Source organism: Mauremys reevesii, unplaced genomic scaffold, assembly GCF_016161935.1.
Source record: "Mauremys reevesii isolate NIE-2019 unplaced genomic scaffold, ASM1616193v1 Contig1, whole genome shotgun sequence".
Taxonomy (NCBI): Eukaryota; Metazoa; Chordata; order Testudines; family Geoemydidae; genus Mauremys; species Mauremys reevesii.
This window is the reverse complement of record NW_024100715.1, coordinates 2,073,215-2,097,291: the sequence shown is the minus strand read 5'-3', so window position 1 is coordinate 2,097,291 and position 24,077 is coordinate 2,073,215. Positions and strand designations below refer to the sequence as shown.

General features: G+C 61.1%; 3 protein-coding genes across 5 annotated transcripts; all 3 read right to left on the bottom strand.

The window, feature by feature from the left end:
• Positions 1-1,998: 1,998 nt before the first annotated feature.
• Positions 1,999-7,191, bottom strand: LOC120392362 (killer cell lectin-like receptor subfamily B member 1). The gene is made up of 6 exons (XM_039517079.1): positions 7,116-7,191; positions 6,255-6,341; positions 4,544-4,705; positions 3,733-3,887; positions 2,797-2,909; positions 1,999-2,122 (listed from the first exon to the last, which is right to left on the bottom strand). The coding sequence occupies exons 1-6, from the start codon at positions 7,189-7,191 to the stop codon at positions 1,999-2,001; spliced, it is 717 nt and encodes a 238-aa protein (XP_039373013.1).
• Positions 6,350-15,820, bottom strand: LOC120392402 (killer cell lectin-like receptor subfamily B member 1). The gene is made up of 7 exons (XM_039517140.1): positions 15,727-15,820; positions 14,771-14,854; positions 11,214-11,375; positions 9,898-10,052; positions 9,194-9,306; positions 8,386-8,570; positions 6,350-6,377 (listed from the first exon to the last, which is right to left on the bottom strand). Exons 1-6 carry the CDS (start codon positions 15,809-15,811, stop codon positions 8,447-8,449), a joined length of 723 nt encoding a protein of 240 aa, XP_039373074.1. The 5' UTR covers positions 15,812-15,820; the 3' UTR covers positions 6,350-6,377; positions 8,386-8,446.
• Positions 15,821-18,285: 2,465 nt separating this feature from the next.
• LOC120392392 (killer cell lectin-like receptor subfamily B member 1) lies at positions 18,286-23,670 on the bottom strand. 3 transcript variants are annotated; one of them, XM_039517108.1, is made up of 6 exons: positions 23,185-23,670; positions 22,219-22,308; positions 21,243-21,656; positions 20,184-20,338; positions 19,398-19,510; positions 18,286-18,456 (listed from the first exon to the last, which is right to left on the bottom strand). In XM_039517108.1, the coding sequence occupies exons 1-6, from the start codon at positions 23,267-23,269 to the stop codon at positions 18,333-18,335; spliced, it is 981 nt and encodes a 326-aa protein (XP_039373042.1). In that variant the 5' UTR covers positions 23,270-23,670; the 3' UTR covers positions 18,286-18,332. The 3 variants fall into 3 exon arrangements, with proteins under 3 accessions (XP_039373042.1, XP_039373043.1, XP_039373044.1); XM_039517109.1 differs by having other exon boundaries at positions 21,243-21,644; XM_039517110.1 differs by having other exon boundaries at positions 21,243-21,476; positions 23,185-23,669.
• Positions 23,671-24,077: the final 407 nt, after the last annotated feature.

The following is a 24,077-nucleotide window of genomic DNA, read 5'->3' as shown; positions in this document are numbered from 1 at the left end:
GACTAATGAACCGAGGACAGTGTGTGTCTCCCGCATCTCTCTCCTTTTTCTGCCCGATCCTCTTCACCTTTCCCTCTGCCTGCCAAGGGGGGATGTGCTCTCGGGGGAGGGCTCCCCACTCACTAGGGGAAGGGCTTTTCCCCAGGCTCTGCCTATAAAGGACACGGCTCAACCTGATGTCTCTTCCCTGGGAATGAACATGTCTGTCATGAGCACAGTGGAGAGAGAGAGAGAGAGAGTGTATGTGTGATATCAAACAGCCGGGCTGTTCTCTGTCTGGCCATGCACAATCCCCAGGAACAATTACTGATAGACAAATTGCGAACAGCGACACACGTACCCTCACCACCATGCTAAGCATCAGGTATCACATCAGCAGTTAGAGGTTCCAGCTGAGATCAGGCCCTGTTGGTCCAGGCACTGCCCAGACACACAGGGAGAGACAGTCCCTGCCCCAGCTGAGATCAGGACCATATTGTGGTCCCTTCACCATCTGTGGGAGAGGAAACTGAGGCACAGATTGGGCAAGTGACTTGTCTAAAGTCAGATCCAGGCTTCTGTCCACTCTGTGACCCATCAACAACAAACACACTCAGCTTCCACCCAGTTTAACAGAAACCTTTAATGTCCCTAGGATCGTGAAGCTTTGCATCTGTAGATCTCACAGTGCTTCACACAGGAAGGGTGATATCAATATCCCCATTTCACAGATGGGGAAAGTGAAGCACAAAGGCTATGTTTACACTGCAGTTAAACACCTGCACCTGGCTCATGCCACCTAACTGGGGCTCGAGCGGAGGAGCTGTTTCGCTGCGGTGGAGATGCTGGGGCTCTGGCTGGGGTCACACTGTCTCCCTGTTGTGACAGCACCTTCAGCATGTTGCATTGGTCCAGCCCCACGACCAAACCCCGACCGGGCCGGCGCTCGCCAGCCCTGGCTCTCCTGCAGACGGGACACGCTCTGTCCTGTTGCACTCACAAGCCAGTTGTCTCTGGGGCGGCTCCTTGGGTCTGTTTGGAAGGTCGCCTCTCATCCTGGCCAGCCGCCCGCCCTCCAGCTTTGCCAGTCCATCTCCTCCTGGGCTGCCAGGCCACGGGGTAACAGGGCGTTCGCTAGCCCCCAGCCCTCTCCATAGTGCCCCCATCACTGCCACCGAGCACCCCAACCCGGCTCCTCCGGCAGAGACAGTGACCCCAGAGATCACCCAGCAACACGCAGGGAAAGGTTCTGTTTGGGATCACCAGGGGGACAAAGTTCCTTGTAAAATCCTCCAAGGAGGTAGCAAGTGGACAGCACGTCAGCATGGTAAAGCTCTGGTGCCTGACTGGGGAAGCTGAGACCCCCTCGTTAGTGACAGGAGTTAACGATCCCTTAGGGCAGGAGGGGCAGAGGTGCGTCAGGTCACAGGCCGGACGGGAGCAGTGGACGGGCCGGGGAAGGGAGCTCAGAGTGGGACCTGGCAGAGAGGTGAAAGGAAATGAATCAGGGGTGAAATGCAGGTGGAAACCCAGCTCCCCAGCCGGTGTGATTGAACCGCAGAGCCACTGGAGGCAGTGGGCCCAGACCCCCAGCGGGGACGCACTGGGTCTGGGCTGATGTACATGGCCTGGGGATCTGGGGCAGACTCTTCTCTCCCAGTCCTGGGGGGGCGAGGGATAAATTGCCCCAGGGCTGTGCAGAGCCTGACACCTACAGCCCAAGCCCAGCCCCCGCAGCGCTCTCCAGCCCCTGCTGGAACATGTGAAGCCAGAGCTTGGAATCGCTCTTCTCTAGGCTGAGGTAGGGCTGGGAGCCAGGACTCCTGGGTTCTATTCCCAGCTCTGGGAGAGGGGGAGGGGCTAGTGGGTTAGAGAGAGGGCAACTGGAGCCAGGACTCCTGGGTTCCATTTTCTGCTTTGCCACCAATTATGTGTGTAATTTGGGCAGGTCAGTGTCGGTTTCCCCGTGTGTGACATGGGGCTAACGGTGCCGCGCACTGAGGTCTCCTCCGTACCTGTTCAGAGCGGGACGGCGTCTCTCTGGCAAATCCACGGAAATGCAGAGCTGCAGGTGTCAGAATGAATCTGATTCCCCTTCCCCACCCCACAGCTGTTCCGCTCAGCCGGGCCTGACACCGGGAACCTGCAGGACAAAGCAGAGGGCCCCTGTCAGCGCGTGTGGGTCCATCACACGCAGTCGGTAGCGGCTCTTCCCTGTTCCAATGGGATCCGCAGCCGTCGTCTCCTCCAGCTCTGCCCTGGGGGCTGCCCCCTCTCCCCACTGTCAGGCCCTGGCCAGGGTCTCGAACGGCCTCTCCCTGCCCAGAGCCCAGGGACCTGCTCCAGCCTCCTCCTCCCTGCCGGGCTAGACCCTGCCCAGCTCCCTCTCCTGCTCCGCGTCTCCTCCCCACCGGGCTGGGCCGACGCTGCCCCCTCCTGCCTCTCTGGCTGCTCTGTGTCTCCCCCTCCCCCCTGCCCCATTGTCTGGGGGGTCCCCAGGGCTCTGGCCTGGCCCCTTTGCTCTTCTCCCTCCACACCCCGACTCTGGGCCACCTCCCCCGCCCCCAGGGCTCCAGCCACCATCTCTGTGCTGGGGGATGGGCAAATCTCTCCCTGCCCCATGGCCCTGTCTGCTCCCACCCAGCTCCCCTCTCAGCCGGGCTCCCCAGCCCCCCTCCTGGGGTCTCAGCATCGTCTGACACTGAACACGGCTCCCCCTGAGCTCCCGACCGTCCCCCCAAACCTCCCCCAGCCCTGGCCCTGGCCCCCTCTGCCCACGGAGGGGAGGGAAAGGGTTTGACTCAAGGAATCACTCACTGGGTCTGATCCAGCCGGGAGCCGTCCAGCCAGGTCCAGGCCTTCTCCGGGGAGGGGAACGACAGTCCGACCCAGAACTGATTTGGACCTTGTGTCAGGTCCTGTAGAGACTCCTGCAGTGAGTGTGGGACAGGCAGCTGGTGACCAGACGTCCTGTCGAGCTCTTTTCTTGGGAATCCAGGTTGTCAACAACTTCAGGACCAGAATGTCTGTCTGTCCATCTATCCCCATCCACACCCAGTATCCAGCCCCATACGTCTGTCCCCATACACACCCATCCATCTATCCAACTATCACCCCTAGACACCCCTCTATCCATCCATCAATCCCGATACATCCAGCGGTGAAAGTAACTTAAAGGTGGCTGGGAGCTCAGGGGTGAATTAAAGGGCCTGGGGCTCTGGCCACCATGGAGCTCCAGGCCCTTTAAATCACCGCGGGAGCCCTACTGCAGGCGGCAGGTTCACTGCCCGAGCCCTGCTGCCGGAGCTCCGGCAGCGCTTTAAAGGGCTCAGGGCTCCCTGCAGCTGCTGGAGCCCTGGGCCCTTTAAATCAGCATCAGGCTCTTGCCAGTATGCCAGACTGGACCGGCTTCCTTTCTCCTCTGCATACATTCTCCGTCTGTCTGTAGCCCCCATCCTCACACCCCCAGCCCTCTCTCCAGCTGAGCTGTGCTGGGCACACCCCAGGAGGGGGCAGGTACCGGTGAGTTTAAGCTGCCTTTGTGTGCCCCTGATCCTGGGGCCACTGAATTAGCCTGGGATCGTTAAAACCCTCTAGGGGACTTGGAGACCCCGTTATTAACAATTGGAATGGGGTGTCCAAATCCTCTAGCAGCTTTGAAAATCCCACCCCTACCGTGTAGCCTGTGCGCCCTTAGACTCAGGGCCCAGCCCTGCAGGGGCAGCTCCAGCAGGAAGGTATCGTCCCCTTTACCAGCTCCTCCCGGTCCCGGATCACCAGCAGCTGGGAGCCCCTCGCTGAGCAGTCGGCGCGGCTCTCGCTCCACGTTTTACTTCCTCTGGAGACCCAGTAGCACTTGTCCCCGCGCAGCTGCCAGTCCGTGGGGCAGAGTTTGCACCCGGAGCCCCCTGCAGACAGACGGGCGTCATTAATGCTCTGAGCCCTCTGGGCCTCGTTCCCGGCTACTCCCTTCCTGCCACTGGGGCAGGAACGGGGTTCAAATGGGTTTGAGTCCCTTTGTGCTCCCTGAAATCTGGGGCTGGGGCTGGGCCCTGCCTGGCTCCTGGTTTAAGTTACAGCACATACGTAAAGTATGGACCCACTTTAAGGCCCCTTTACACGGCCAGAATGGCCTAGAAGGGTCTTGGAGGTACTGGGGGGGAGGGGTGGTGTTAAGCTGGGAACAGGACGGGAGGCTGGGACCCAGGGGCGATGGGGACTGGGAGGGGACGTTGGGCCCAGATGCCAGGGAACGGGAGCGGGTGGGACCATAAGACAATCTCACTAATAAGATGTGAATACACACACACACACACACACAAGATCTTCATGGCTGGGTACTACCCTGAACGGCCACTAGATGTCGCTGCCCCAGGCCCGGTACCAGCTGAGGCAGGTACATTCGTAGCCTGGCACCGAGCGGGGCTGGTGGCAGATCAGTGCAGCCAGCAGGGGGCGGCGTGTCCCTGCCCTGCAGGATCCCCAGGGGCTGGGACGGCAGCTGGGTTCCCACTGGCCGTGCCCAGGGTGGAGGGCGGCTCAGAGACACACGCGCTGGGGTTACCTGCTGGGCCGGGCGGGGCCGGGTGGCACAGACGTTGGCTCAGCTGGGATCGGAAATGCTCCAGGCAGGTGCTGCATTCTGCTGTGCTGGGGTCTCTGCTCCCGGCTCCGTCGCTCCCAGGGGCTGCCGGGGTCTGTCCCTTCTCAGATACCAAGTGGGAAACTGAAAAGCAACATCAAAGGCAGTGAGCGCGACCGGTGAAAGTTACAGGGGGTTCCTGTCGAGATCCAGGAACGCCGCCCACTGCTAAAGGTGTGAGGTCACAGAGAGAAATGAAGGGACCTGACGGGGACACCGAGCAGAGGACCCCGGACAGCGCCCACTGCTCCTCGCAGGCGTCAAGGGAGCCAGCGGACGCTGCCCGGATGCGTGAGCGGACGGAGGATCGGAAATAGGCCCCCCAGCCGCAGGAAACCCCTCAGCCGACCACCTCTCCCTGGCCGCGGAGATGGCCACTTTAGCCAGGGCGAGGAGGAGGTTGACCAGGAGGTCCCGCGACTTTGTGGGGCCACGGATGGGGAGTGCGTAGATATGGAGGTGAGGGGAAAAGTGAGGCCCAGAACGTGGCAGGATATCTAAGAGGAGCCGGAATAGGGGCTGCAACCTGGTGCACTCCAGATACACGGGCGCCAGGGTCTCCCTCGCCCCGCAAAAGGGCAGGTGTCCAGGGCCGGGGTGAACCGCGCCAGGAACAAGTCCCGGGCCTGGATTCCCTGCAGTGTCACTTGAGGCTCAGGGGCAGAACCAGCCTCTTTGGGGGGGGAGGGAAGCCTTAGCCCCGCCCCATGGCCATCAGGCCCCACCCTCTGCTCCTTATCCCTCACGAGGCCCCGTCCCTCCACCTGCCCATGGCAATGTACCCCAGGGTGGGGACACGGGCTGGGGGCTGCTCTTGGGTTCCCCGGCCTCTGCCCAGGGCAGGTGGAGGATCCAGGCTCCCTGCAGCAGCCTGGGCTCCCTGGATGGCTCTTACGCAGCCTGGCCGGGGGCCAGGGCCATGGAGGGGGGGAGGGGCTCCCACGTGTGTTCTGCTTTTGCCTTCTGAAAAGCTGCTCACCCTACCGAAAGCTGCAGAGAAGCACGTAGGCCCAGCTCCTCAAAGCTATTGAGGGGGTCTAACTCCCTGGGCCCTAGGTGCCTAATTCCCATTGGCCTCAAGAGCCTTAGGCACCTCGGCGCATTTTTTTTTTTAAAGGAGGACAGGGGAAGAAATTGTGATAAAAAAGAAAGCCTGGGGGTGGGGGCTGGTGGTGGAATTTATAAACATGAAAAGAAACATTTCCAAAATGATTTTGATAAACAGTTTTGTGTCAAATTTCAAGGTAGAAAAAAGGCCACTTTTCTACTACACGATGTTTTGTTTGGAAAAATATTTCTCCCAGCTCGAGAGACAGACAGGACAGTCTGGTGCTACATTAACAGACCGAGACGTGAATTACGTGGAACTTGGCCCTATCAGAGTGAAGGATCAAACACCTGGATCTTTCTCCGGAGCTGATGGCTGGATCCGGTGTATGGGACACTTCCCCAAGCCGTGACGGGGGCGTGCAACCAGTGATTACAGGGGACGCTGGGGGAGTACAGATCACACAGGGCCCGATCCTGCGTTCCTCAGGCAGAACTCGAGGCAGGGGGCGTGGGGCGCACCGGATCAGGGGTAATCTCTAGGCCCAGAGACTGGGACGCAGGGAGTCTGTTCCCAGGCACTTACCCACACGGCTCAGCACGATCACAGCCAAGGTCAGAGTGACCCACCCGGCGCCCAGCGCCACTAAGCAGTGTCTGTGCCTGCAGGGAGCTGGAACAGGGAGAGTCAGGGACACAGGGTCAGCAGCTGCAGGGGAAGGATCAGGGGTTATTTCACTGATAGTATTGGAGGCAGATCCTCAGCTGGTGTCACCCGACCCTGCTCCACGGAGCTCAAAACAGGCAGATCAATTGTCACAGACACACATTTTTTATCCTTAAATGCTCCTGGGCAGATCTCTGCTGCTCTCAGTCAGCCCTAGCCCCACTGCAGTCCATGGGGCCAGATCCCAGCTGGTGAGAATTACTCCAAGTGCATTGATTTCAGCAGAATTTATCCTGATTTATACCAGTTGCAGATCTGTCCCTTTGAAATTGCAGGGAAAAACAAACTCCATTTTTGCAACAGTAGTGGCGAGAGACCCCAGCTGAGATCCAGGCCCCGTTGTGCCGGGTGCTGCAGACACACAGGGAGAGACAGTCCCTGCCCCCGCTGAGATCAGGGCCCCGTTGTGCCGGGTGCTGCACAGACACACAGAGAGACAGTCCCTGCCCCAGCTGAGATCAGGGCCCCGTTGTGCCGGGCGCTGCACAGACACACAGCGAGAGACAGTCCCTGCCCCAGCTGAGATCAGGGCCCCATTGTGCCGGGTGCTGCACAGACACACAGAGAGACAGTCCCTGCCCCAGCTGAGATCAGGGCCCTGTTGGGCAGGGCGCTGCACAGACACACAGCGAGAGACAGGCCCTGGCCCAGTTGGGACACAGACCCGATCCCATGGGTGGGAGGGCAGGGGAGAGGAGGGGAGGGGGTTACAGTCACTACCTTGGTTCCCAGCTGCAAACAGGCTGCCCTTGTGGGGCCGTGGGGCCAGCCCCATGTCGCCCTCCTCGTCCTGCATCGTCCCCAGGCAGAGCAGCAGTCGAGCTCCCCTGACAGCAGGGGTGGGGCAGGGCTGCCTTTCTGCTGGAGAGGAAGTGTCCACACCTCTGAGAGGGGCCCAGGTGTGAGACTACACAGGAAACTGAGTCACTGCCCCGGAGACGTGTGGGCGGCAGGGGGCCGGTCAGCCCCACCGGCCTCAGCTCCGCCCCCCTGCTCGGGAGGATGCTGCTCAGCCACACCAGCGCTCCCAGCCAGCCACGGACGCCCCACCCCCCTTCAGCTGCAGCCGCCCTGATACCGGGGTGAGGGGCACAGTCTGTCTAGGGGCTTATCTGGGGCCCGTCACTAGAGCCTCTGAGCCCATCCCCCCACAGCAATGGCCTGCGCCTCTGCCACCCAGGGAGGGATCCTCGTCCCCGTTACACAGCAGCAGGGGAAGATTGTCTCACGGCAGCCCCCCCACGTCCCGAAATCTGCCCTGTCCGAGTCCTGCGCCTTTCTGAAACCTTCCTTACGGTGGAGCGGAGGTTGCTGGTGCCCCAAAGCCTGACCGTGCTCAGTGCAGCTGCCCCCACAAGGGTGTTAACGTGGCCAGGAAAGCAAGGCCCAGACCTCCAAAGGTCGGAGGGTGTAACCAGGCCTCCCGTGTGGCCCCGAGCCCAGGGCCCCAGCTCCTGTGGGCCATTAGCGCCTCAGCCTGTGGCAAGCCTGAGCCAGTCGCCCTGACAGGTGTGAGCTGCCCCGAGCGAACTGAGCCAGCAACGCTGCCTGAGTCTGCCGAGAGCCTGAGCCAGTCGCCCTGACAGGTGTGAGCTGCCCCGAGCGGAACTGAGCCGGCAACGCTGCCTGAGTCTGCCGAGAGCCTGAGACAACTGTGCTGAGAGGGGGCAGCTGCCCCATTGCTCCAGCAGGAGTCTATCCCCCGCTCTGGGAGGGGAGTGGGGTCTAGTGAGTCAGAGCTGGGGGGATGGGTTGTCTCCTTGCTCTACGCAAGGGGTGGGGGATTAGAGCAGGGGGACTGGGAGTCCAGTGTTGGGAGCATAATTCCTAGCTCTGCCACTGACTCTCTGTGCAACCCTCCCCGGGTCAATTCTGCTATCGGTGCCTCAGTTTCCCCATCCATGCAGTGGGGATGATGAGTCTGACTGAGTGCTGGGAGGTGGTTTGAGGTCCTCACATGACAGGTGCTAGATAACATGTCAAAGCTCACTCGTGATGCTTTTATTGATGAAAGGCTCCTTGCCATTATTAACGGGCCACGGATGCCCCGCTCAGAGCGGGACGGCGTCTCTCTGGCAAATCCACTGAAATGCAGAGCTGCAGGTTTCAGAATGAATCTGATTCCCCCACACTGTCCCACAGCGGTTCCCCTCAGCCGGGCCTGACACCGGGAGCCTGCGGGACAAAGGAGAGGGCCCCTTTCAGCGCGTGTGGGTCCATCACACGCAGTCGGTAGCGGCTCTTCCCTGTTCCAATGGGATCCGTAACCGTCGTCTCCTCCAGCTCTGCCCTGGGGGCTGCCCCCTCTCCCCACTGGCAGGGCCCTGGCCAGGGTCTCGAACGGCCTCTCCCTGCCCAGAGCCCAGGGACCTGCTCCAGCCTCCTCCCTGCTGGGCTAGACCCTGTCCAGCTCCCTCCCCTGCTCCGCGTCTCCTCCCCACCGGGCTGGGCTGACACTGCCCCCTCCTGGTCCCCTCCTGCCTCTGGCTGCTCTGTGTCTCCCCCTCCCCCCTGCCCCATTGTCTGGGGGATCCCCAGGGCTCTGGCCTGGCCCCTTTGCTCTTCACCCTCCACACCCCGACTCTGGGCCACCTCCCGCGGCTCCAGGGCTCCAGCTTCACCTCCTCTGTTTGGGGGGGAAGAGGGAGGGGAGGGTGTCTTTGTCATCACCTTACACTGAAAATGATTCCCCAAAACTCCTGACCTTCCCCCAAACATCCCCTCCCCCCATATCCCTGTCACTGCCCCCCTCTGCCCACGGAGGGGAGGGAAAGGGTTTGACTCAAGGAATCACTCACTGGGTCTGATCCAGCCGGGAGCCGTCCAGCCAGGTCCAGGCCTTCTCCGGGGAGGGGACGGACAGTCCGACCCAGAACAGAGAAATGCCTCTTGTCAGGGCCTGTAAGGACTCCTGCAGGGGGTGTGGGACAGGCAGCTGGGGACCAGAACCTGCTGTCGGCTCTTTTCTTGCAAATCCAAGTTCTCAACAACTTTAGCACCAGAACGACTGGCTGTTCATCCATCCCTCTACACACCTATCCATCCCCACACACACCTGTCTATCTTGCCAACTGTTCCCCATGTGTCCTCTTCTGTCCACCCATCCCCACACCTACCCCCTCTCACTGTAGCCCTCAGTCCCCATAACTCTCCCTCTCTCTCTGTGTCACACACACACAGACACACAGACACACACACACACCCTCTCTCTCCAGCTGAATTGTGCTGAGCACATCCCAGAAGGGGGAGGGTACCAGTAGCTTTAAGTCACCATTGTGTGTCCCTGATCTCAGGGCTGGTGATTTAGGCTGGGATTTGTCAAAGCTACCTAGGGGATTTGGACACCCTGCTATTAACCATTAATGGGAATGGGGTGTCCAAGTCCTTTAGGCAGCATTGACAATCCTAGATCTACCATGTAGCCTATACGAGTCCTCATACACTGTACCCAGGGCCCAGCCCTGCAGGGGCAGCTCCAGCAGGAAGGTATCGTCCCCTTTACCAGCTCCTCCCGGTCCCGGATCACCAGCAGCTGGGAGCCCCTCGCTGAGCAGTCGGTGCGGCTCTCGCTCCACGTTTTACTTCCTCTGCCGACCCAGTAGCACTTGTCCCCGCGCAGCTGCCAGTCCGTGGGGCAGAGTTTGCACCCGGAGCCCCCTGCAGAGAGACGGGCATCATTAATGCTCTGAGCCCTCTGGGCCTCGTTCCCAGCTACTCCCAGCCTGCGACTGGGGCAGGAACGGGGTTCAAATGGGTTTGAGTCCCCTTTGTGCTCCCTGAAATCTGGGGCTGGGCCAGGCTCTGCCTGGCTCCTGGCGTCAGTTAGAGCAGCCTCGGGGCTGCTCTGCCTTATCCCGTGCTCCCATATGGGCCCTGGGGAGCAGAGAACACCCATAGCGCACTGCACTCTAGCCACACACACCAATCTGCCCCCCCATTTTGGGGGTTGGGAACAGCAGGGCCGGCTTTAGCAAGTGCGGGACCCGATTCCTGGGGCTTGTACTCACTGGGCCGCACTTTGGATTGCCAGCTGGGGTCGCAGAGCCATGGGGCTGCCACACTCCGGCCGGAGCTCTGGCCAGGGGAGCGGGGGACACAGACCGCCGCTGCCCGCCGGGGTGAGTAAAAAAAATTTAAAAGGTGCCTAAGGCGCGGAGCCCTCTTAGTCGCGGGGCCCGATTCTGGGGAATCGGGCGAATCAGCCTAAAGCCGGCCCTGGGGAACAGAGTGTGTGAGGAGCCCTTACTCCAGCTCCACACCAGGCAGGGAGGTCTCCGGGGCAGAGGGGATCTCCTGGGGCTATTTGCATCCATTTTAAGACTCCATTATTCTGCCAGAGTGGCCTAGAAGGGGCTTAGGACAGCTGAAGACGTGTTGGGGGCTGGTTAGTGGAAATCTAGCAGGATATGGGCGGGGAGGTGGTGACTGGGGAGAACAGGAGAGGAAGGGGGACCCCAGGGTTGGCTGGGAATGGGAGGGGGTGAGTCCATGAGACAGTCTCTCTGCTGGGCTCTGTCCCTGCTCTGCAAACATTTGGCCATCCTGGTATTAGATTAGTGTAAGACCCTCTTTGAGCAGTACCGGGCATGGCCACTAGATGTCGCTCCCCCCAGTCTCAGCAGAGGCCCTACACCCAGTCCCAGCCGAGGCAGGTACATTCATAGCCTGGCACCGAGTGGGGCTGGTGGCAGATCGGTGCAGCCAGCAGGGGGCGGCGTGTCCCTGCCCTGCAGGATCCCCAGGGGCTGGGAGGGCAGCTGGGTTCCCACTGGCCGTGCCCGGGGCGGAGGGCGGCTCAGAGACACACGCTGGGGTTACCTGCTGGGCTGGGGGGAGACGGGTGGCACAGACGTTGGCTCAGCTGGGATCGGAAACGCTCCAGGCGGGCGCTGCATTCTGCTGTGCTGGGGTCTCTGCTCCCGGCTCCGTCGCTCCCAGGGGCTGCCGGGGTCTGTCCCTTCTCGGACACCAAGTGGGAAACTGCAAAGCAGCGTCGGTGGGAGTGAGGTGACGGGTTAATGTGATGAGGAGTTGCTGGGTAAAAGCACCGGCAGAGACACAGGGCCTGGCCCGAAGCCCGTTCAGCCCCATCTCCACTGACTGCCAGGGGCTTCAGAACAGCCCTAAAGGGCCACAGTCCTAAAGAGCGGCTTGGGATGGAGAATCAGTGGGAGCTGGGTGCCTAAATCCCTTGGGCCTCTTTGCAAACCCAGCCAGTGTTTGCATCTAAGTTATCCAGCCCCCATCAAAGCAGTATCAGAACCTCAAAGTCTTTGCTGGATTTTGCTTCCCAATCCTACTCTGTGGGGCAGGGCACAGGGCTGTTAACCCCTGTGATTCAAGGGGTTTAGGGACTTAAAGTTGCACAGAGGCCCTGAGAGGGCTCTTCAGAAGCACCTAGGCCCAGATCCTCAACAGGATTTAGGTGCCTAACTCTCTTGAGTGTCGGGCACCTAAATACATTTGAGAACCTGGGCCCTAGGAGCCCAATTCCCATTGACTTCAATAGGCGTTAGGCACCAGGTGGGTTGGTTTTAGGTGCCGAGATGCATTGTTAGGTACCTAAACCCCTGTGGAATTCCAGCCTTAAGGGACCAGCCCAGGGTCACACGGGGAATCAGTGGCAGAACCAGGAACTGGTCCCAGAGCTCCTGAGTCCCAGATTAGCACCAAGACCCGTGGGCAGCCTGTGAGCTCCCGCCCAGTCCCCCATCCCGCTGCGAACAGCCAGCTCCGTCTGACAGAGCCAGCGATGGGAACACGCCATCCGGGGGGAACATTCCCAGCCATGTTTTGGGGACGTCCTTTCTCCATTTATCCACCAGCTACATTTCCTCTCAATTACGTGTTGAGGACAGTTGTACTGAAACGCCCAAGGCTGATGAAAAGCTGGGGGGACACTAGGATCATTTCCCCTGCCCGCAGATTTTCAAGCAAGTGGAAATGTTTCAGAATTTGAAATGACAAGAATCCCGTTGCAACTCCCCAGCCGGTGGCACAGTCTAGTGCAGAGCTAGGCAAACTGCGGCCCGCGGGACCGTCCTGCCCGGCCCCTGAGCTCCCGGCTGGGGACACTAGACCCTGGCCCCTCCCCTGCTGTCCCCCTGCCCTGCAGCCTCAGCTCGCCGTGCTGCCAGCGCTCCGGGCGGTGGGACTGCGAGCTCCTGCCAGGCAGCGCGGCTCCGAGAGCCGCCGGCTGCCCCGGTGCTCTAGACTGCACGGCAGCGTGGCTAGCTCCGGCCAGGAGGAGCGTGGCCGCCAGTCCTGGTGCTCCGAGCGGCACGGTAAGGGGGCGGGGAGCAGGGGGGTTGGATAAGGGGCAGGGGGTCCTGCAGGACAGGAAGGGGACTGGGAGTCGGGGGGGTTGGATAGGGGGTGGGATTCCAGGGGGCTGGTTGGGGCAGGGGGTCCTGGGAGGGGGCGGTTAGGGGACAAGGAGCAGGGGGTTTGGATGGGTGGCAGGTTCTGAGGGGGGCAGTCAGCCCCCCATACAGATTCGGACCCCGATGTGGCTCTCGGGCCAAAAAGTTTGCCCACCCCGGGTCCAGTGTCCAGCGTGATCAGTGGAGAGGCAGCGTGAGGAGGAAATCGGGATTCAAGACTCAGCTCTGCCCTGTGACCTTGGCCAAGTCATTTCAACTCATCTGCTTTGACTGTCTTGTCTACAGAGCTTCTGAGCTCTGGGAGGGGCAGGGCCTGTCTCTGTGTGTCTGTGCAGCGCCCGGCACGACGGGGCCCTGATCTCAGCTGGGGCAGGGACTGTCTCTGTGTGTCTGTGCAGCACCCGGCACGACGGGGCCCTGATCTCAGCTGGGGCAGGGACTGTCTCTCCCTGTGTGTCTGTGCAGCACCCGGCACAACGGGGCCCTGATCTCAGCGGGGGCAGGGCCTGTCTCTGTGTGTCTGTGCAGCGCCCGGCACAACGGGGCCCTGATCTCAGCTGGGGCAGGGCCTGTCTCTGTGTGTCTGTGCAGCGCCCGGCACAACGGGGCCCTGATCTCAGCTGGGGCAGGGCCTGTCTCTCCCTGTGTGTCTGTGCAGCGCCCGGCACAACGGGGCCCTGATCTCAGCTGGGGCAGGGCCTGTCTCTCCCTGTGTGTCTGTGCAGCGCCTGGCACGACGGGGCCCTGATCTCAGCTGGGGCAGGGACTGTCTCTCCCTGTGTGTCTGTGCAGCACCCGGCACAATGGGGCCCTGATCTCAGCTGGGGCAGGGCCTGTCTCTCCCTGTGTGTCTGTGCAGCGCCCGGCACAATGGGGCCCTGATCTCAGCTGGGGCAGGGACTGTCTCTCCCTGTGTGTCTGTGCAGCACCTGGCACAACGGGGCCTGATCTCAGCTGGGCATCTAGCTACTAGTGCAGGATTAATAAAACTTTCCATTGACTTAGCTCCCTTTGAAGTTGAATCGCCCCCTCGCTGCCCAGACCCAGCTCCTGTCCTCATTTCACTTCCTCTCCCACACCACAGAGAGAAACCATCAGTGTCTCCCCGGCCGCCCACGTAAACAAGGTTACAAACAGTGACAGGGCAACAAACGGCACCTTCTGCCCAGAGCCCAGCTGGCTCCTTACAGCCCAGCACAGACACATCCTAGGCTGCACGTAGGCCATGGCCCTTGGACCAGCCCGTTATTGTTATTGTATCTAGTGCTGTGGAGCCCAGACACACAAGGAGAGACAGGCCCTGCCCCAGCTGAGATCAGGGCCCCATTGTGCCGGGCGTTGCACAGACACACAGGGAGAGACAGGCCCTGCCCCAGCTGGGTGGCACAGCTGGAATTGGAAACGCTCGAGGTGGGCACTGCACAAGTGTCTGGGATTGGGCGGGGGGGGGGGAAATCATTGCGAATTAGGTGCCTAAATCCCTTGGGCTTCTTTGCAAACCCACCAATTCTCACCCTCGAAACATCCCCCCAAAACTGGTTGCATGGGGATGGTCAGACCTGGGGCCCATCTAACCCGCTCTCCCACCTCCAAGGGTGGACAGACCCAGCTACCTCTGAGCAAGGAGCACGACGCCCCCTACTGGACACTCAGAACCTGTCCCCCAAGTCAGACCCTTCCTGCCCCTCAGTTAGGGGTTGATTGATGCCCTGAAGCAGGAGGGTTTATAGCCCCTGCCAAAGCACTTGGTACTTCCTGGCCCTCTGCCTGGTCTCATTCCTCCTATACGTGTCCTGATCCTTCACTGAGCCCTGCTAAGCTCATGGCCCCAGTGAGATCCTGTGGCAGGGAGTTCCACAGCCTCATTGTGACTAAGCATCAGTTTTCAATGTGCTGCCTCTCATTGTCACTGGCCATCCCTGCTCCAGTATCGCATCCACGCTGCAGACTGATGCACCCGGACAGATAAAGCTACAATCTTTGGTCACTCACCAAAAACCGCCAGCAATAGCACAGACAGGATGAGATTCCCAGCCCCTAGAGCGACCTGAAGCCAGACAGGACACTGACGGGAACCTGTAATGAAACACAAGCAGAGCTGGGCTGAATTAAGGCCCAGCCACTCTAGATCCTGGCCTCAGGCCCCAGCTCCAGGAGTCAGGTGATTGTACCAGGGTCTCAGCTTTCATTTAGAAGAGAAAGGCAGTTTTCAGTCCCCACGGCTGGGGAGAAAAGATTGAAAATGTGACCCCCAAGTGTTACTGATACAGCAACACTGCCTGAGTTTGCAGGGAGCCTGCACCAATTGCGCTGAGACCAGGGCTCTGCTCCATGAATCCCAAGAACCACTGTTCTGGAAGCTCTGCAAACCCCACCTGAAACCCTGGTTTCTATTACCAGATATGGGCAGGAAACGAGGTCTAGAAGGTTGGAGCAGTAGGGCTGGGGGCCAGGACTCCTGGGTTCTAGCCCCAACTCTTGGAAGGGAGTGAGGGTTAATGGGTTAAAACAGCAGGGGCTGGGGGCCAGGATGCCTGGGTTCTATCCCTGGCTCTGGGAGGGCAGTGGGGTCTAGTGGGTCAGAGCACGGGGGGCTGGGAGCTGGGACACCTGGGCTCTATTCCCAGCTCGGGGAGGGGAATGGGGTGCAGTGGGTGTGTCCTTGTGAAAGATTTTTTTCCCTGGTCTGTGCCTCAGTTTCCCCCATTCACTCACCTTTTTGGCTTCCAGAGGGGAAAGCTCCCCAGTGTCACCCCCACTCTCGCTCTGTCACTTGGGGGCTCCCCCAGGCTCTTTACCTCTGTCCGCGGCGCTACCCCACCCTGTGATATAACCACATGGCCAGACTCTGCCGCCCCCTGGCCCGTCTCTGGGGTCCCAGCCCCGGCTCTGCCCCTGCTGCCAGGACATGGAGCCCGTAGGAGGGAGGAGAGGGGTGTAATCGCTACCTTGGTTCCCGGGTGAGGACGGTCCATCCAAGCCGCCCTGCTTGGGCCGCAGGTTCAATACCGTGTACCCCTCCTCGTCCTCCATCGTGTCTGAGTGAGAGGCGCTGGCGAAGGCGCAGGCAGGGGGTGAGGGGCCGGGCTGAGATCGCACAGGAAGCTGAGCCGCTGGGCTGCAGCCGCGTGGTTGGTGGGGGAACGGTCAGAGGCTCCGGCCTGAATTTCCTCTCTCTGCTCTGGCAGATGTTGGCCCTGTCACGCGAAAGCTCCCAGCCCGCCCCGGACGCCCCCCATCCTCCACTCCCTGTGGGGGGGGAGGGGGTCAGCTGCCCTGACACCAGGGTGAGGGGGTGCAGTGTCAAAATCTGAGCTCTGTGATCAGGGTCAGAGCCTCAGCAGATCCTGAGCAGCCGCTCAGAATCAGTCCCACTGATCGACCCAGCCTGGGATCGGGCCCAGTGAGTGCCTGAAAACCCCTTATAGCCAGAGGGAAACAGCTCAGAGCTTGGGGGTGAGACCGATCCCTGCTCTGGGCCTGCAGTTCCCAGCTGCGCCCCTAGGTGGCAGCCAACCATGGGGGAGAGCACGGGGTGTGCGGCTCCGGTGTGACAAGTTGCATGAGATCCCAGCGCCAAACGCCACCCGCCGGTCAGGGGGCCATGACACCTCCCTGCGTCACCGAGTGAAATGACCAGAGCCAGAATAGCCGTAGCCAGGCTGTGCCCCTCACCCTGGCATCAGAGCAGGGCCGGCTCCAGGCCCCGGCCTATGCAGCAGGTGCTTGGGGCGGTTAATAGAAACGGGCGGCACGTCCGGGTCTGCGGCAGCAATTCAGCAGCGGGTCCCTCAGTCTCTCTTGAGCTCTTTGAGCTGGTGCCGAAGTGCCACCAATCGGCTTTTTTTTTTCTGCTACTTGGGGCAGCAGAAAACCTGGAGCCGGCCTTGGTGCCGGTCCACATGGCTCCGGGCACGCGGCTCTGGGTGGGATCGTGCTGAGCCGGGTGGGGAAGCGCCTGGGGAGAGACCCCCACACCAAACTCCCCACGGCTGGGGCCCTCTGCCTAGGATCCTGCCCCCCCAGCCCCACTGACTCCAAGGGGCCGTGGCCTGCGCAGGAAATGCAGGTTTGGGCCTTGTACATTTCACCCCTTTAGCCACCTGGGCCCCCCAGTCACGGCGAGGAGAAGGGGCTCGCAGAGCAGATCCGTCTGCGCCATGTGTCCGTCTGGCCGCCTGGCGCGTGGGGGTCCCCGTGTCAGAAACAAATCCCAGGCCGTGTTCTCGTGGGCTGGGGGCACCGGGCACAGCTCCCCCCTCTGCCTGCCCCGCTCAATGCGACGGGCTCCCTGCTGGCGCCGCGGGGACAGGAACGGGGCCCAGGGTTTGTGCCATTCCGGCTGGTGCAGGGAAGATCCAGGGGTCGTGTCCGGGGCTGAAGAAGCCGGTTCCCCAATTGCCCTCGATCCCCTTGGGTCTCAGCCATATTGTCCCCCCAGGTAGGCTCCTAACCCCCCTGGACACCGACGCTCTGTGGGAGGTTTCCCGGGCCGCTCCCAGGAATGGCAGAGCCCGGGTCTGATCGGAGGGTGAGGGGTCGATCAGGCAGCTGGAAACGGATGCAGCTGCACCACCGGGCTGGGGGTCTTGAGGATCTACCTGAACAGTCTGCGTGGCCGAGTCATCAGCTCCCCGTGTCCCCCTGACACAGCCCCTGGGAGAGCTCCCGCCGGCCCCCTCGCATTGCAAACTTGCTGCGCCTTTCAGAAACCTCCTTATGGTGGAGCTGAGGTTACTGGTGTCCCCAAAGCCTGACCGTGCTCAGTGCAGCTGCCCCCACAAGGGTGTTAACGAGGCCAGGAAAGCCAGGCCCAGACCCTCAAAGGTCAGAGGATGTAACCAGGCGTCCCGTGTGGCCCCGAGCCCAGGGCCCCAGCTCCTGTGGGCCATTAGCGCCTCAGCCTGCGGCGAGCCTGAGCCAGTCGCCCTGACAGGTGTGAGCTGCCCTGAGCGGAACTGAGCCACCAACGCTGCCTGAGTCTGCGGAGAGCCTGAGCCAGTCGCCCTGACAGGTGTGAGCTGCCCCGAGCGGAACTGAGCCAGCAACGCTGCCTGAGTCTGCCGAGAGCCTGAGACAGTCGCCCTGACAGGTGTGAGCTGCCCCGAGCGAACTGAGCCAGCAACGCTGCCTGAGTCTGCCGAGAGCCTGAGAGAACTGCGCCGAGAGGGGGCAGCTGCCCCATTGCTCCAGCAGGAGTCTATCCCCCGCTCTGGGAGGGGAGTGGGGTCTAATGAGTCAGAGCTGGGGGGATGGGTTGTCTCCTAGCTCTACGCAAGGGTGGGGGCTAGAGCAGGGGGGCTGGGAGTTCGGTGTTGGGAGCATAATTCCTAGCTCTGCCACTGACTCTCTGTGCAACCCTCCCTGGGTCAATTCTGCTGTCGGTGCCTCAGTTTCCCCATCCATGCGGTGGGGATGATGAGACTGACTGAGCGCTGGGAGGTGCTTTGAGTTCCTCACATGACAGGTGCTAGATAACGTGTCAAAGCTCACTCGTGATGCTTTTATTGAAGAAAGGCTCCTTGCCATTACTAACGGGCCACGGATGCCCTGCTCAGAGTGGGACGGCATCTCTCTGGCAAATCCACTGACGTACAGAGCTGCAGGTGTCAGATTGAATCCAATTCCCCCACAGCTTCCCACAGCGGTTCCAGTCATCCCAGCCTGACACCGGGAACCTGCGGGACAAAGGAGAGGGGCCCTGGCAGCGCGTCTGGGTCCATCACACGCAGTCTGTTCCCTGTTCAAAGTTCTAACGGGATCCGCAGCCGTTGTCTCCTCCAGCTCTGCCCTGGGGGCTGCCCCCTCTCCCCACTGGCAGGGCCCTGGCCGGGGTCTCGAACGGCCTCTCCCTGCCCAGAGCCCAGGGACCTGCTCCAGCCTCCTCCTCCCTGCCGGGCTAGACCCTGTCCAGCTCCCTCCCCTGCTCCGCGTCTCCTCCCCACCGGGCTGGGCCGACGCTGCCCCCTCCTGGTCCCCTCCTGCCTCTGGCTGCTCTGTGTCTCCCCCTCCCCCCTGCCCCATTGTCTGGGGGTCCCCAGGGCTCTGGCCTGGCCCCTTTGCTCTTCTCCCTCCACACCCCGACTCTGGGCCACCTCCCCCGCCCCCAGGGCTCCAGCCACCATCTCTGTGCTGGGGGACGGGCAAATCTCTCCCTGCCCCATGGCCCTGTCTGCTCCCCAGGGTCGGCTCCAGACCCCAGCGCGCCAAGCGCGTGCTTGGGGCGGCATTTTGCCGGCAGGGCGGCAGGCGGCTCCGGTGGACCTTCCACAGTCATGCCTCCGGGAGGTCCCCCAGAGCCGCGGGACCAGTGGACCCTCCGCAGGCACGTCTGCAAGAGGTCCCCCAGAGCCGCGGGACCGGTGACCGGCAGCACGGTCCCTGCGGCATGCCGCCGTGCTTGGGGCGGCCGGATTCCTAGAGCCGCCCCCGCTGCTCCCATCCAGCTCCCCACTCATCCAGGCTCCCCAGCCCCCTCCCTGGGGTCTCAGCATCATCTGACGCTGAACACGGCTCCCCCTGAGCTCCCGACGTTCCCCCCAAACCTCCCCCAGCCCTGGCCCTGGCCCCCTCTGCCCACAGAGGGGAGGGAAAGGGTTTGACTCAAGGAATCACTCACTGGGTCTGATTCAGCCGGGAGCCGTCCAGCCAGGTCCAGGCCTTCTCCGGGGAGGAGATGGACAGTCCGACCCAGAACTGATTTGAATCTTGTGTCAGGGCCTTTAGGAACTCCTGCAGTGAGTGTGGGACAGGCAGCTGTGACCAGACGTGCGGTCGGGCTCTTTTCTTCCAAATCCAGGTTGTCAACAATTTCAGGACCAGAATGTCTGTCTGTCCATCTATCCCTATACACACCCAGTATCCAGCCCCATACATCTATCCTGATACACATCCATCTGTCTAGCTCAGTGGTTTGAGCATTGGCCTGCTAAACCCAGGGTTGCGAGTTCAGCCCTTGAGGGGGCCACTTAGGGATCTGGGGCAAAAAAAAATTGGTCCTGCTAGTGAAGGCAGGGGGCTGGATTCGATGACCCTTTGAGGTCCCTTCCAGCTCTAGAAGATTGATCAGTATATCTATCCCATAGACACCCCTCTATCCATCCAGCCCCTGTCTCTCTGTAGCCCCCATCCTCACACACACCCAGCCCCTCTCTCCAGCTGAGCTGTCCTGGGCACACCCCAGAAGCGGGGAAGGTACTGGTGGCTTTAAGCCTCCTTTGTGTGCCCCTAATCCTGGGGCTAGTGAGTTAGGCTGGGATTGTCAAAGCTGCCTGGGGGGGGGGTATTGGACACCCCATTACTAATAATTAATGGGAAGATGGTGTCTAAATCCCCTAGGCAGCTTTGGAAATCGCAGCCCTACCATGAGCCCTTAGACTCTGCACCCAGGGCCCAGCCCCTTTACCAGCTCCTCAGGGTCCCGGATCACCAGCAGCTGGGAGCCCCTCGCTGAGCAGTCGGCGCGGCTCTCGCGCCACGTTTTACGTCCTCTGGAGACCCAGTAGCACTTGTCCCCGCGCAGCCGCCAGTCCGTGGGGCAGAGTTTGCACCCGGAGCCCCCTGCAGAGAGACAGGCATCATTAATGCTCTGAGCCCACTGGGCCTCGTTCCCGGCTACTCCCAGCCTGCGACTGGGGCAGGAACGGGGTTCAAATGGGTTTGAGTCCCCTTTGTGCTCCCTGAAATCTGGGGCTGGACCAGGCCCTGCCTGGCTCCTGGTTTAAGTTACAGCACATACTCCTGGCGTCAGTTAGAGCAGCCTCGGGGCTGCTCTGCCTTATCCAGTGCTCCCACATGGGCCCTGGGGAGCAGAGAACACCCATACTGCACTGCACTCTAGCCACACACACCAATCTGCCCCCCATTTGGGGGGTTGGGAACAGGGTGGGGGAGGGCCCTTACCCCAGCTCCACAGAAGCTGGAGATGCCCCCCCGGGACAGGGGAGATTCTCAGGGGCCTATGGACCCACTTTAAGGCCCCTTTACGTTGCCAGAATGGCCTAGAAGGGTCTTGGAGGTACTGGGGGGGAGGGGTGGTGTTAAGCTGGGAACAGGAGGGGAGGCTGGGACCCAGGGGCGATGGGGACTGGGAGGGGACATGGGGCCCAGATGCCAGGGAACGGGAGGGGGTGGGACCATAAGACAATCTCACTAATAAGAGGTGAAACCCTCGCACACGCTCACTGAACAAAATTAGAAGCTTTGTGTGACATTGTTATGAACATCTTCATGGCTGGGTACTACCCCGAACAGCCACTAGATGTCGCTGCCCCAAGCCCAGTCCCAGCCGAGGCAGGTACATTCGTAGCCTAGCACCGAGCGGGGCTGGTGGCAGATCGGTGCAGCCAGCAGGGGGCGGCGTGTCCCTGCCCTGCAGGATCCCCAGGGGCTGGGACGGCAGCTGGGTTCCCACTGGCCGTGCCCGGGGCGGAGGGCGGCTCAGAGACACACGCGCTGGGGTTACCTGCTGGGCCGGGCGGGGCCGGGGGGCACAGCTGGGATCGGAAACGCTCCAGGCAGGTGCTGCATTCTGCTGTGCTGGGGTCTCTGCTCCCGGCTCTGTCGCTCCCACGGGGTGTCGCTGTATCTCTGCTCCCGGCTCCGTCGCTCCCACGGGGTGTCGCTATATCTCTGCTCCTGGCTCCGTCGCTCCCAGGGGCTGCCGGGATCTGTCCCTTCTCAGACACCAAGTGGGAAACTGCAAAGCAGCGTCGGTGGGAGTGAGGCGCACGGTCAATGTTGTGTGAGTTGCCGGTAAAAGCACCAGCACCGAGCCATGCGGAGACACGGGGCCTGCCCCAAAGCCTGTTCTGCCCCATCGCCACTGACTCCAATGAGCTTCGGAGCAGCCCCAAAGGGACGCAGTCTGAAAAAGTGTCTGGGATTGAAAATCACTAGGAATTAGGTGCCTAAATCCCTTGAGCTTCTTTGCAAACCCAGCCCGTGTTTCCACCCATTCTCATCCTCAAAACATCCCCCAAAACTGGCTGCATGGGGCTGGCCAGACTGAGTCAGATCTGGGGCCCATCTAACCCGCTCTCCCACCTCCAAGGGTGGACAGACCCAGCTACCTCTGAGCCAGGAGCACGACGCCCCCTAGTGGACACTCAGAACCTGTCCCCCAAGTCAGACCCTTCCTGCCCCTCAGTTAGGGGTTGATTGATGCCCTGAAGCAGGAGGGTTTATAGCCCCTGCCAAAGCACTTGGTACTTCCTGGCCCTCTGCCCGGTCTCGTTCCTCTTATATGTGTCCTGAACCTTCACTGAGCCCTGCTAAGCTCATGGCCCCAGTGAGATCCTGTGGCAGGGAGTTCCACAGCCTCATTGTGACTAAGCATCCGTTTTCAATGTGCTTCCTCTCAATGTCCCTCCCCCAGTGTCTCATCCATGCCACAGACTGACACACCCGGACAGATAAAGCTACAGCCTTTGGTGACTCACCACACACCGCCAGCAATAGCACAGTCACTGCGAGGATGAGATTCCCAGCCCCTAGAGCGACCTGAAGCCAGCCAGGACACTGACGGGAGCCTGTAATGAAACACAAGCAGAGCCGGGCTCAATTAAGGCCCAGCCACTCTAGATCCTGGCCCCAGCCCCCAGCTCCAGGAGTCAGGTGATTGTACTGGGATCTCAGCTTTCATTTAAAAGAGAAACGCAGTTTTCAGCTTTCCTGGAGGGGGAGAAAATATTGAAAATATGACCCCCCCCCAAGTGTTACTGATACAGCAACATTGTCCAAGTTTGCGGAGAGCCTGCACCAATTGCTCTGAGAGTAGGGCTCTGCTCCACGAATCGCAAGAACCTCAGTTCTGGAAGCTCTGCAAACCCCACCTGAAACCCCGGTTTCTATTACCAGATATGGGCGGGAAACGAGGTCTAGCAGGTTGGAGCAGTAGGGCTGGGGACCAGGATGCCTGGGTTCTATCCCTTGCTCTGGGAGGGGAGTGCGGTTCAGTGGTTAGAGCAGGATGTGTCTGGAAGCTTGGACTCCTATGTTATAGTCTCAACCCTGGGAGGGCAGTGGGGGTCTGGTGGGTCAGAGAAGGGTGTGCAGGGAGCCAGGACGCCTGGGCTCTATTGCCAGCTCGGGGAGGGGAATGGGGTGCAGTGGGTGTGTCCTTGTGAAAGATTTTTTCCCTGATCTGTTCCTCAGTTTCCCCCATTCACTCACCTTTTTGGCTTCCAGAGGGGAAAGCTCCCCAGTGTCACCCCCACTCTCGCTCTGTCACTTGGGGGCTCCCCCAGGCTCTTTACCTCTGTCCGCGGCGCTACCCCACCCTGTGATATAACCACATGGCCAGACCCTGCCGCCCCCTGGCCCGTCTCTGGGGTCCCAGCCCCGGCTCTGCCCCTGCTGCCAGGACATGGAGCCTATAGGTGGGAGGAGGGGGCTGAAATCGTTACCTGGGTTCCCGGGTGAGGACAGGCCGCCCGAGCAGCCCCACTTGGGCCGCAGGTTCAATATCGTGTATCCTTCCTCGTCCTCCATCGTGCCCGAGTGAGAGGATGCAGGGAAGGCGCGGGCAGGGGGTGAGTGGCTGGGCTGAGATCACACAGGAAGCTGAGATGCTGGGCTGCAGCCTTGTGGTTGATGGGGCGACGGTCAGAAGATCCGTCCTGAATTTCCTCTCTCTGCTCTGGCAGATGTTGGCTCTGTCGCAAAAGTTCCCAGCCAGCCCCGGACAGCCCCCGTCCTCCACGCCCTGAGGGGGCTCAGCTGCCCTGACACCAGGGTGAGGGGCGCAGTGTCAAAAATCTGAGCTCTGTGAACAGTGTCAGAGCCTCAGCAGGTGCCGCTCAGAATCAGTCCCACTGATCGACCCCAGCCCGGGATCGGGCCCAGCATGTGCGAGAGCGAGTTGATTTCCACAGGGCTCGACCCCAGGCTGGGATCGGGCCCAGCGAGTGCCTGAAAACCCCTTATAGCCAGAGGGAAACAGCTCAAAGCGCTGGGGTGAGCCCGATCCCCACTCTGGGCCTGCAGTTCCCGGCTGCGCCCCTAGGTGGCAGCCAGCCATGGGGAAGGGGAGAGCACGGGGTGTGCGGCTCCAGTGTGACAATTTGCATTGACACCGGACACCTGACAATTGCCCTCGATCCCCTTGGGTCTCAGCCATATTGTCCCCCCAGGTAGGCTCCTAACCCCCCTGGACACCGATGCTCTTTGGGAGCGATCTCAGGCCGCCCCCAGGAATGGCAGAGCCGGGTCTGATCGGAGGGTGAGGGGTCGATCAGGCAGCTGGAAACGGATGCAGTTGCACCACCGGGCTGGGGGTCTTGAGGATCTACCTGAACAG

Excerpts from the sequence above, each read along its gene's own strand:
- LOC120392362 (XM_039517079.1), bottom strand. The coding sequence starts at position 7,191 with ATGCAGGACGAGGAGGGCGACATGGGGCTGGCCCCACGGCCCCACAAG. Across the intron at positions 6,342-7,115 it reads GTTTGCAGCTGGGAACCAAG|CTCCCTGCAGGCACAGACAC; the intron begins GTAGTGACTGTA and ends TCCCTGTTCCAG. Across the intron at positions 2,910-3,732 it reads TCCGGGACCGGGAGGAGCTG|GAGTCTCTACAGGACCTGAC; the intron begins GTAAAGGGGACG and ends CACTCACTGCAG.
- LOC120392402 (XM_039517140.1), bottom strand. The coding sequence starts at position 15,811 with ATGGAGGACGAGGAGGGGTACACGGTATTGAACCTGCGGCCCAAGCAG. Across the intron at positions 11,376-14,770 it reads GCTATTGCTGGCGGTTTTTG|TTTCCCACTTGGTGTCCGAG; the intron begins GTGAGTGACCAA and ends GCTGCTTTGCAG. Across the intron at positions 9,307-9,897 it reads TCCGGGACCGGGAGGAGCTG|GAGTCCTTACAGGCCCTGAC; the intron begins GTAAAGGGGACG and ends CACCCCCTGCAG.
- LOC120392392 (XM_039517108.1), bottom strand. The coding sequence starts at position 23,269 with ATGGAGGACGAGGAAGGATACACGATATTGAACCTGCGGCCCAAGTGG. Across the intron at positions 21,657-22,218 it reads GCTATTGCTGGCGGTGTGTG|ACACTTTTTCAGACTGCGTC; the intron begins GTGAGTCACCAA and ends TTTCAATCCCAG. Across the intron at positions 18,457-19,397 it reads TCCCGGCTGAATCAGACCCA|GTTCCCGGTGTCAGGCTGGG; the intron begins GTGAGTGATTCC and ends TTTGTCCCGCAG.